This window comes from Blennius ocellaris (assembly GCF_963422515.1).
Source record: "Blennius ocellaris genome assembly, chromosome: 8".
NCBI classification, from domain to species: domain Eukaryota; kingdom Metazoa; phylum Chordata; class Actinopteri; order Blenniiformes; family Blenniidae; genus Blennius; species Blennius ocellaris.
The window spans coordinates 11,896,744-11,907,564 of record NC_137657.1 but is presented as its reverse complement, the minus strand read 5'-3'; the positions used below and the strand labels follow the sequence as shown (position 1 = coordinate 11,907,564).

The 10,821-nt window shown below is 47.0% G+C and overlaps 1 protein-coding gene and 1 pseudogene across 12 annotated transcripts; one reads left to right on the top strand and one right to left on the bottom strand.

The window, feature by feature from the left end:
• The first annotated feature begins 313 nt into the window (after positions 1-313).
• Positions 314-6,578, top strand: khdc4 (KH domain containing 4, pre-mRNA splicing factor). 11 transcript variants are annotated; one of them, XR_013936735.1, is made up of 14 exons: positions 314-448; positions 868-1,051; positions 1,805-1,933; positions 2,033-2,112; positions 2,223-2,275; positions 2,369-2,541; positions 2,709-2,920; positions 3,031-3,091; positions 3,298-3,358; positions 3,452-3,774; positions 4,043-4,186; positions 4,691-4,772; positions 4,860-4,948; positions 5,800-5,859. XR_013936735.1 is itself a non-coding variant. In XM_080500919.1 (14 exons), exons 1-14 carry the CDS (start codon positions 420-422, stop codon positions 6,033-6,035), a joined length of 1,884 nt encoding a protein of 627 aa, XP_080357045.1. In that variant the 5' UTR covers positions 314-419; the 3' UTR covers positions 6,036-6,578. The 11 variants fall into 11 exon arrangements, 9 of the variants coding, with proteins under 9 accessions (XP_080357045.1, XP_080357044.1, XP_080357049.1 ...); XR_013936736.1 differs by having other exon boundaries at positions 4,857-4,948; XM_080500919.1 differs by having other exon boundaries at positions 4,663-4,772; positions 5,800-6,578.
• A 278-nt stretch (positions 6,579-6,856) lies between these two features.
• LOC308133644 (NADH dehydrogenase [ubiquinone] flavoprotein 1, mitochondrial-like) lies at positions 6,857-10,470 on the bottom strand (annotated as a pseudogene). The gene is made up of 9 exons: positions 10,384-10,470; positions 9,733-9,815; positions 9,470-9,640; positions 9,207-9,390; positions 8,442-8,631; positions 7,839-8,304; positions 7,670-7,751; positions 7,091-7,236; positions 6,857-6,959 (listed from the first exon to the last, which is right to left on the bottom strand). The product of its transcript is annotated as an NADH dehydrogenase [ubiquinone] flavoprotein 1, mitochondrial-like (transcript).
• Between the last annotated feature and the right edge of the window lie 351 nt (positions 10,471-10,821).

Below are 10,821 nucleotides of genomic sequence, written 5' to 3'. Positions count from 1 at the left end.
TATATATATATATGCATTTTTTTTTTTATTTTTTTTTTTTATTATATTTATTTTTTTAATTATGCTTTTACGGTAATACATGGTCGCACCGCCAAACAGTGCGGCTGCTGGCTTGAGCGTGTTTTCCGAAGTTGGGGCTGCTTTGCTGCCTCTAAAGTCTCCAACTGTGTCTCTGAGGGTTTGAAGGTAAGGACGGACAGGTGGGACAGCAGCATCTTGTCTGAACTGTTTGTCTTCTTTAATGGATAACCCCTGGCGTGTGTCTCCCCCGTGTGGCGTTCACGGTCCTCCCGTCTCGCGCACACTGACCGGAAGCGGAAACGCTGCGGGACGGGAGCTCCCTGAGCCGACCGGAGCAAGTCTACGGGAGTTTAAGTAGATTTTTTTTCCCACATTCATGTCTTGCTGACGGAACATTGATGTCATTTTGTGGAACACAGAACAGCGGGTGAGTGTGGCAAACGGGCGCAGTGTTTCCGTATTTTTCAGCGTCTTTGACTCGCTGCTTTCAGTTGGCTGTTAGCTCGCCATGCTAATGTTAGCCACCTTACGTAATCATGGCGGAGTGTTGTCGAGCTGCAGCTATTGTTTTTCACCCCATTTGTCCTGCCATTTCAATTTTTTTTTTAAAACGCACGCGTGTAAAGCGACACATACTCTGGAATAAAACACACACGGATGTTGATAATGAACTAGGATTAATAGAAAGGAGTGAAGTTGGCATTGGGATCCTCCAGCTGTCAAAACAATAACATTCGCATTCACTGACCGGCGGCGGCTCAATTCAGGATAACTGAGCAGAACCAGGCGCAGATAAATCACTCCCGCGTTTGTCTTATTCGTGATATGTTCTCCTTGGGGCTACAGCCGCCGCAGTAAATGGGATCAGCCGGGTACCGGGTCTGGCTCTGGAGGGATGGGAGAGGCTGAAGCTGCGCCCACAGGGGCTCTGGATGCTGCAGCCGCGGTGGCCGCCAAGATCAATGCCATGCTGGTGGCCAAAGGCAAGCTCAAACCCTCCCAGATCGGCATCCCGGGGCCAGCCGATAAGGTAACTTACACCATGTTTAGCCATACTAATTGCCTCTCGATCACATGTCATCCGGCTGGGATCAGTGTGGTGAGGAAGTGTGTTTTACTTTACACTTCTACTCTGCTTCGCTATAATGAAGCAAAACTACTAGATTTATTTTTAAAAGACATTTTATAGTTATATGTCTTGAAATCCTTTAAATGTAAATGCAGACACAAGAGTAATCAACCTGCTTTGGAATTGGAATTACATTTAAAATATAGTATTAAGCCTTTGTAAACATATTAGAGACAGATTATAATTAGAAAATAATCTTTTCAGCAAAAAAACTATGAGCCAAAGTTGTAGGTTTTTGTCGTAATTGTCTCGTTCCCAACAAACGCAGACTATAACCAATGATGTAAACCGACTCTCAGAAGTGCAGCCCTTAGCCAACAATTAAAAATTGATGTGAAAGCATGATGGCGTGAGAGTTGAGGGGGCGCATTGTGGTGGAGCACTGTGCGGAGATCTCATCCTCCCACGCTATGAAAACCCCTGAACCTGAAACATCATCCAATTTCTGTGTATTGTTTATCACACTGATAGTAAGCTGTCACATTTGAAACTGCTTGGTTGAACATGTCTGATTGCAGTTTCTAATTAATCATAGCTGCGTCGTGATGTCGTTGGCGTGTCGTGAGAACGGGTCTCGATTTCCTATAACCAATGACATTCTGTGCTTATTTTAGCTGTACAATGTGTGACTCGTGTCGTCCTCCCTGGTTTCAGGTTCTGGGTGTTGGAAAACCTCCAGTGCCAACAAAGGCCAAAGATGACCTGGTGGTGGCCGAAGTCGAGATCAACGACGTCCCAATCACCTGTCGGAATCTGCTGACGCGCGGCCAAACGCAGGATGAGGTCAGGCGTCGCGTGAAGAAGCACGCTGTACATTGTGGCGTCCCATCACTTTGCCGTTCGGTTTGTACTTTAATACGTTTTGGTGTCGTTTGTCTGCAGATCAGTAAAGTGAGCGGAGCTGCAGTTTCAACTCGAGGGCGATACATGGCGGCCGAGGAGAAGGGCAAAGTGCTGCCGGGGTGACTTTTTTTCCTCCTCTTTTACTCTGACAGACTCCCGATAAAACTAGTTTACTCGCCGTTTGTTGTTTCCACAGTAAAATAGGATTACTTGTCCTCATTCCCCACAGGGATCGACCTCTGTATCTGCACGTCCAAGGACAGACGCGGGAACTTGTCGACAGTCAGTCCATCGCTCACCGTTCAATCTATTAGGAATCGTTCTCTTTTCCTGTTGAGCTTGCACTATTGAGAGTTTCTTTCCTGTCTTCTGCAGGAGCGGTTAATAGAATCAAAGAGATAATCACCAATGGCGTGGTGAAAGCCGCAACTGCGTCGTCGGCCGCTTCATCTTTCACTCCGAGTGGGGCTCCGGTCACAGTTTACCAGCAGCACAACCCTCCTCCCTTGCCCCCCATGACCCACCACAAACCGCACTTTCAGTCGGGGGTAAGAGAGTTTTTCCGCGAATAGACGATAAGTCACAGTGTGTTTGTGTCTTGAATCTAAAATGTGTGCATTGAAAAACAGAGATGCATACTACTGTGCCTGCCAGTGAAAGGCTGAGGATATATGTCGCTCCGGTGACACACCCCTGTTATATTTGCATTATGCAGATGCATTACGTCCAGGATAAGGTCTTCGTGGGTCTGGAGCACGCCATCCTGGGGTTTGTGGTCAAAGAGCGGGTGGAAGGTCCCGGCTGTTCGTACCTGCAGCACATCCAGGCAGAGACGGGTGCCAAAGTCTTCCTCCGGGGAAAAGGATCGGGCTGCTTGGAGCCGGCCTCTGGACGAGAGGCCTTTGAGCCAATGTATATTTACATCAGGTGAGTGTGGTATCAGTTTGTATGAAGTTATGAGATCAGCTCCAGTCCCGTTGCCTCATTACAGCAAGCGTGAGCTGGAGACGAGTAACTGCATGTGTTTTCCTCTTCAGTCATCCAAAACCAGAAGGGCTGGCAGCGGCAAAGACTTTGTGTGAAAACCTGCTCCAGACGGTGAGGAATGCTCACTCACTTCAGTCTGACCCCAGATGTTGTATCTTCTTCTTCCAGCCACTAATATAAAAAAAGCTTTTTGTCATTTTAATGTGTGATTTTATTACTTTGCATCATTATATGTGATAGTCTTGGGGATGTCTCCATCGCTGCGGTAGTGCAGTGTTTTTCTTTAAACATCACACGTCCTGTTTGTCTTTCTCCAGGTCCATGCGGAGTATTCTCGCTTCCTGAATCAAATGAACACAATGATGCCGTCTCAGCAAGGTAAACAGAAGCTGCCAGTCACTTTCTATCAAACTGCCCGCGGTCATCACCACAAGTGCTTGACTGTGTTTGTCCGTTCTTCCTCCTCTCCAGGCTTTGCGCAGCCTCCAGTTGTGAATGGGATGCCCCCCCAGCCCCCTTACTACCCTCCTGCTGGATACCAGCCGGGCTACGCCATGCCAGTACCCCCACCGCAGCCCCAGCCTGCGCCCTCACCTTACTGTGTCCCGCCTCCCATACCGCCAGTGGTTGCTCCCGGCGTGCCCTCTCAGTACCCGCTTCGGCCCGGTCCTGCCCCGGTTCCCGCCCCGACCTCCATGATGTCTCCAGTGCCCGTACCTCTACCTCTACCGCTACCTCTACCTGTACCCGCTCCCGCTCCCATTCGTCTTCACGTTCCAGACTCTCTTCCACAGGTAAGTTTGATAAAGCTCATACAAGTTTTTTGCAAAACACAGAAACTTAAATGAAGGCAACAGGAAGTGATTTATTGACTGATTGATCCTGGTTATATTCCTTTTGAACGAGGAGGATTTGTTGATTACACGCAACAATTTTACAAGTATTTTTAATTCATAAAGTTTTAGGAACACGAAATCTCTTGATGAAATCTGAAACCCAAGATGTACACAAACCTGGGAGCCATGTGAAGAATGAACCTCTACACGGCTGTTCTCTGCGCAGACTCTTCCGCCTGTGCGTTTTCCTCCCGCCGCTGTAGCGCCGCCCAAGCCTCCGCCTCCGATGGCTCCAGGGAATCAACCACAGAAGAGGCGCTTCACAGAGGAAGTACCAGACGAGAGGGACAGCGGCCTGCTGGGATACCAGGTATTGAGCGGATCTTCCATGTTTACAACCTGCTCTCGCTGCATCTTTCACCCGTGGGTTTGATCTTGGACCCCGCAGCCTCCATGTGTGTCATTTACCTGTATTATGCAAGTTATTTGACCTCAGCATCGCCTTCCATCAGCCACAGATGTGAGGCTTTCTGTGTGAAGCGGCTTTCTGATGGATCCACTAATACTTCACCCTCCCTTTCTTCACACTCTTAAAGAAAGTTTGGGGATTGAGATAGCATGGCCTGCTGTTTTCTGTCAGTCAAAGTGCTAGCTTAAGAAAGAACATTTATATACGATGAGCTTCAACTATAATGGATAGTGGCTGGAGAACATCAGTGTGATGACAGACCCGTGGTAAGATAGATATCTCAGTTAGTTGGATATATAATTTTGCTTTTGAAGTGTCAGGTCAGGGCCTAGTGGAGGATGTCTGCTAATCACGCCTGTGTGTTTTTCTGCTCATAGCATGGACCCATTCATATGACTAATTTAGGTGCAGGCTTCCCAATGGGCAGCCCAGAGATTCAAGGACCCCCACCTCCAAGTTCCTCTGGCCTGCCGAGCGAGAGGAACAGGTACAGAGTTGTTTTTATGCACTTGATTCCTCTGCTCGGGAGGCAGAGTGATTTGACTCTCTCTCTCTCTCTCTTTGTGCTCAGCAGTCGGCAGCTAATGCCTCCACCACTGCCACTGGCTATGAACGGAGTCAGACCCAAGATGGATGACAGGCGGCTGCCGCAAGGCCCCGTGGGTAAGACCGTTATCCTGTGGATTCACAAATCCATGGCCAAATCCAAATCCACAATCCATGACTGTGGACGGTGACTCTTTATAAGCTCGGCCTCGAATCGGTTCCAAAGCAATAACTTAAGAGCTGCAACGAGTAGAATGTAAATCCTCGCCTCAGATCTGGAGTGTTAAAGCAGCGTGTCAGAGACACAAACCAACGGCAGGTGTAAAAAAACAAACAGAAGGCACAGAGAGCTATTTTTCTTTAATCCCGTTGTCTTAATAAATGCCTCCTCGGGGCTTTTATCCGTCTTGTGATTTTTTTTTCCAGGATTCTGCTGCCGTGACTAGAAATCTTAGTGGGTTTTTGTTTGTTTTTTTACGAGTTCACCTTACCGTCCCATTCTGATGACATCATCGGTCTGCCGTTGGTCTTTTCTCCACACTAACAAGAATCTCTCCTGTTTTTGTGTTCTTCTCTTTTTCTCTGTGTTTTTCCTTCTCTTCCATGTATCTCTGGGGCAATTCTGGATACTGATTGGGGGTGGGGCACGACTCGTCCTCGGGACGCTGTCCTTCCTGGTCTATTGGACGGCCTTGACGCTGTCGCTCCCCACCGGCCAATGGCTGCTTTCGAATGACGGCCCCACCCCACCCCTCCTCTCCTGTGCTGCCATATCTATTAACTTTTTGTTTCTCCCTAAATGTCTTTGGAATAATGAACTCACTCACACCCTTGTGTTGTATTTGCAAATTGTTGCTTGTGCCGTTTTTTGGTTTTTTTTTGTTGTTTTTTGTTTTTCCTTTTATTTGTTTTCTCTCTCCTCTTCTGTGTTTGCTGTTCTTGTTTGCACCTGCACCTTCTTCTTTCAGAGGCCACAGTGAAAAGATTGAAAACAGGTCTGGTAGCATACGCCGGCGACTCGTCTGATGAAGAGGAAGATCACCTCGCCACCTCCAAACCCTTAGGGCCAGGTAACCCTGGGGCAGCCCCCCACACCTCCATCTCCTCAGGCTGGACTCAGGGCTATCGCTGCCCTCCCCCTCCACCCTCTCGTGCCAAATCACAGCCACAGCAGCCGTCTATGCCTTTCTGGATGGCACCCTAAACAGGACCCCCCCTTAGTGCTTTCAGCTGAGTTTTACATCACATACACTCAAACTGAGCCTGTTGTTTTCCAATCACTCGTGCGAATGACTCTATTACATCTCTGAGTTGGTTTCAGCATTCTTCATTTCACTCGAAATGGACGTACTCATGTTTTGTAAAACTTCCTTTTGTTTCTCTGCACACTTGAAAGCTTGAAGTACATTTGCAGGGCTGGTTACTTCAAGCTGTAGAGTGGCTGTAAAGGTGGTCAGATGAGCCTCCAGTCTTAATTTAAACTGAATCCCACACCAGGAAAAGTGTTTGAAGATAGTGTCTTTGTTTTTTGTTTTTATTTTGAGATATCAGAGAAATAAAGGATGTTGTACATCTGATCAGTTTTAATGTCATCCCAGCACAGCTCCTTCTACTTTTTCTTCTGTCAGTAGTGTTCTGCTTTCAACATCTTTTTTTTTTTCCTCTGTTTTTTTTTTTGTACAGATCATGTAGTAAAACAGTTAAGTTAATTTTATGGCTTCATGAAATAAATTGACTATTGCGGTGATTCATTGTGTTGTGATTTATTTTCAATGTGTCAGCTTCATTTCAAATTGGAAAAAAAAAGATTGTTGAAATCAAAGTGACAATGTTGCTCCTGTTCCACAGACAATATGCCCAAGCATAAAATATGTTGCAATAGTGTAAAACATTTGTAGCTTTTTATCTTAATTTAGTAACAAGCATTACACATTTTTTGTTGGTTAAAACTATGTTCTGAATATTACATAGACGTATAATGTGCGATGAATGACACACTTGAAGAGGGTTGAATATTTAGAGTTTCCCATCTTCAGATCATTTCAATTTCTGGCTCTCTGGGGGGATTGGTCTTGTTGTGCGCAGCGATACGGTTCTCCATGACTGGTCGGAAGTGTCGGATCAGACCCTGTGTAGGAAAATTTTTTTTACAATTTGGGAAGAACGAAATGGGTTTAATGTTTCAGTCACGACTTGGTTGAAGTTGTAGCCAGTCCTATGTTGACAGTAATATGTTCCAGTACTTATTACAACTGTTACCTGCACAGGCCAGGCAGCTCCGTCCCCCAGCGCGCAAATGGTGTGTCCCTCAATCTGCTTGCTGAGCTCCCAGATCATGTCGATCTCTGAAACAGCCGCCTCCCCCCGAACAAACCTCCACATCATGCCATCCATCCAGTCCACGCCTGGGCCACAGGGCAAAACAAGAGAAAGATCCACACTTCAATAAGAAACACTGAGAAAGGTTTCAGGGCATTATTTTTTTAAAAAGATGTCTTTTTCAAAAACATCTGAAATTTCTTTCTGAACCAGAGGAGACCATTTTTTTTTGGGGGGGGGGGGGGGGGGGGGTGCATGTTTATCATCGGATAAGTGTAAGAATAACTGGGAAAGACGAACTTTTTAATGACTTTCATTTTTTAGATGCAACAACAGTATGTGTATCTTATTGTAATCTGTTGTGCCACCCAACAAGACCTCATCCTTGTCTTTAATAGCAATTTTTCAAATGCCTATAGTGTATTACACTCAAGCTGTGAATTGTGGCACAAATATAGCCCCATAAAGGTTTTGTATTTTCAATCCTCAAATCCAGCAACTTTAACTGCAGTACCTCACCTTCTCTGCAGGGGGTGCACTGGCCACAGCTTTCATGTTTGTAAAACTCAACCAAACGTGCAATGGCTCGGATCACATCAGTCTGGAGGAGAGAATAAAGACAATGCTCAGATTGGATCTCCTGCAGGTCTCATGCGCTACACTGTGACTGTTCAGTTCTTTCGCTCACTGATTTATCCATGACTATGACGGCAGCGGTTCCCAGAGCGGTCTCTGCGCGGACCAGGTCGTCGAAATCCATCAAAACGTCGTCGCACACGTGTCGAGGGATGACTGGAGTGGAGGACCCCCCGGGGATTACTCCTAACAGATTGTCCCAGCCGCCCCTCACTCCTCCTGTATCAACCACATGAGATCAGGAGGGAGTTGTTGTCAACGTCTCACCAAATGAACATGGCAGTATCATCACCGTAGACACTGACCTGCGTGCCTCTCTATTAACTCTCTCAGGGGGATAGACATCTCTTCCTCCACCGTGCAGGGCTTGTTCACGTGACCGGAGATGTTGAAGAGCTTGGTCCCGGAGTTTCTCTCCCTGCCGAAGCCGGCAAACCAAGCTCCACCTCGCCTGCAGATCGCGGGCGCCACGGCAACCGTCTCCACGTTGGACACTGTTGTCGGGCATCCAAACACCCCTTCAGGGACAGAGAGAGAGAGATGCAGCAGCAGTGAATAACCGTAATTACAATACAACCCTGTTTTGCAGTTTCTTGAACCATAATTAAGCGCTCCAGAAAGCAGGTTGGAGGACTCTGCTGAGCGTTGGCCTCACCTATGTCTGCAGGAAAAGGCGGCTTGAGTCGGGGTTTCCCCTGTTTGCCCTCCAGGGACTCGATGAGGGCCGTCTCCTCTCCGCAGATGTAGGCGCCGGCTCCTCGCATCACAAACACGTCAAAATCAAACCCAGAGCCGCAGGCGTTTTTTCCTATCAGGCCTGCTTTGTATGCCTCATTAATGGCCACCTGTTTAGGAGTGAAGAAACAAGGTTTCTGCCACTGTGTTACTTCTTCTGTTGTAGTTTCCTGATATCAGAGTATCCCAATAACTTTTTTTTTTGTGTGTGAAACCATCACCCAGGTTCAGTTCCGGAGGCCAAGTTCAGCTAGAAAACATCCTTGTTTGGTAAAGCGTACACCCTGGGTAGTTTTCTAGTTAAGCTGCTGTAGGTTTAGACTGCTGGAAGATTTTGTTTTTTCAATCATACGTCATGTAACCTTTATCTGCCTTTCCCTCCTGTAGTGTGTGCCCTCGCCTCCTCTCCTCTCAGTCTCATGAGATCTCCGGCTGTGGAACTGGAATTTCTTGATCTTGTCCCCATTGTGTCAACAACGCTTGGAGTTTTTTTTTTGTTGTTGTCTGATGCCAGGTATTTAATTTGTTTGTTACTCCCTGTCCCATAATTACTTCCTTCAAACCCCAACCAGTGCAGCAGAAAACCACAATTTTTGAGTCCGGATCTGCTTTTAAGCGAGTGAAGTCTGCGGCGTAAAACCATGAAATCACAGACCGCTGATCATCCATCAGTACATCTGTTTACCTGCAGGTTCGAGGATTCATTATAGAACTCTCCTCTGATGTAGATGTATGCAGCTCGGGCGCCCATGGCTCTCCCGGCCACCAGGCAGCCCTCGATCAGCTTGTGGGGGTCATGACGCATGATCTCACGGTCTTTACACGTTCCAGGCTCGCCTTCATCGGCGTTAACCACCAGATACTTTGGCCTGTGAAAGCATATAAAACACACAGGGACCTTCATCCTCCCTCTACAGACACACAGATCCTCTTCCTCTGTCTACTAACCTGCCATCGCTGGGTTTATTCATAAAACTCCACTTCATGCCAGTGGGGAAGCCGGCGCCCCCTCGACCCCGAAGTCCTGAGACCTTCACCTCATTCAGGATCCAGTCATGACCCTTCAGTAGGATCTCCTTCGTCTTATACCAGTCTCCTCGTTTCAGGGCTCCTTTCAGTCTGGAGGGAGCAGAAACAGAGCGAGACCATTTCCTTCTGAGTTCCAGGTCATGACAGAGCAGAAGAAATGAGTTCATGTGAAGTATTTTTACCTCCAGTCATGTCGGCCATACAAGTTGGTGAATATCCGGTCTTGGTCGCTCAGAGGACCAAACTTGGTCTTTTTTGGTTTTGCCTGGAGAGAAGAGGGGATTTCAAAAGTTTTAAGCTGCCGAGCCACCATTATTTGGAAAATTAGGTTAAAAACAAGAAAGCAGAATCTCTGATGTGATCTGATTTTTCTATGCAACTTCATTTACAAAAGTTCCGCTTTATAAATGCATAATTCTGTATATTATGATAGTGAACACTCTTGCCCCACAGCACTAAGAACATTGATGAGAATCCAAGCCGGTTCTTCCCCAAATCACAATCAGAAAGATTTTATTCCCAGGTACTGTAAAAGTGTAACATTTCACAGTATGAAGAGTTATTTCTGATGTGAGATGCAAAACAGAAAATCAGATTTGCAAGAGTCAGAAAAGTAGTAGCTATCTAATGTAATTAAATGAATTTCTTGTAGGTGAGCATATGACAATGTGTGGCTGCCTGCCACTCGGACTTTACATTAAGATGGACTGTCCAGGGCTGCAGGCAGGGTTACTTACAAGTGTGAGTTTTATTTCCTCTTTATAATATAATGATGGACAATGACTGATCTAGCAGGTCTAGCTCTATGTGGGTCTACCTGGATGCAGGCCTACCTGTGTCTGAGCAGCCGCGGTGCTGTAGGTCATCTGCAGGGTGACGCGTCGTGACACGGCGCTCCACAGCATCGTCGGACGCAGCATCCTGCAGGAGCACCGACTCCCTCTGACCTCTGACCTCTGACCTCTGATCACAGCCCACCTGCTGATTCTCTGGGTTTGTTTTTTTTCTCCTCCTCTCTCTCTTTCTCTTTCTCTCTCTCTTCCTCCGTGTGACCTCTCACTCAAGGAGCCGCTGCCTCGGTCTAATTCAACTAAGAGGATTATCGCGGCACAAACACGTCACGTCCGGTTTCCGCTGCACCTGCGGGTCGCGTCAGGTGTCCAATCTAATGTGCGTGTGCTGACTTTATGAGTCTTTATGAGCGTGTTGCGTGATTTGCACGGTCATAACTGGATTGTTAATGTGGGCTTTTACCCTGATTAACCCTGATT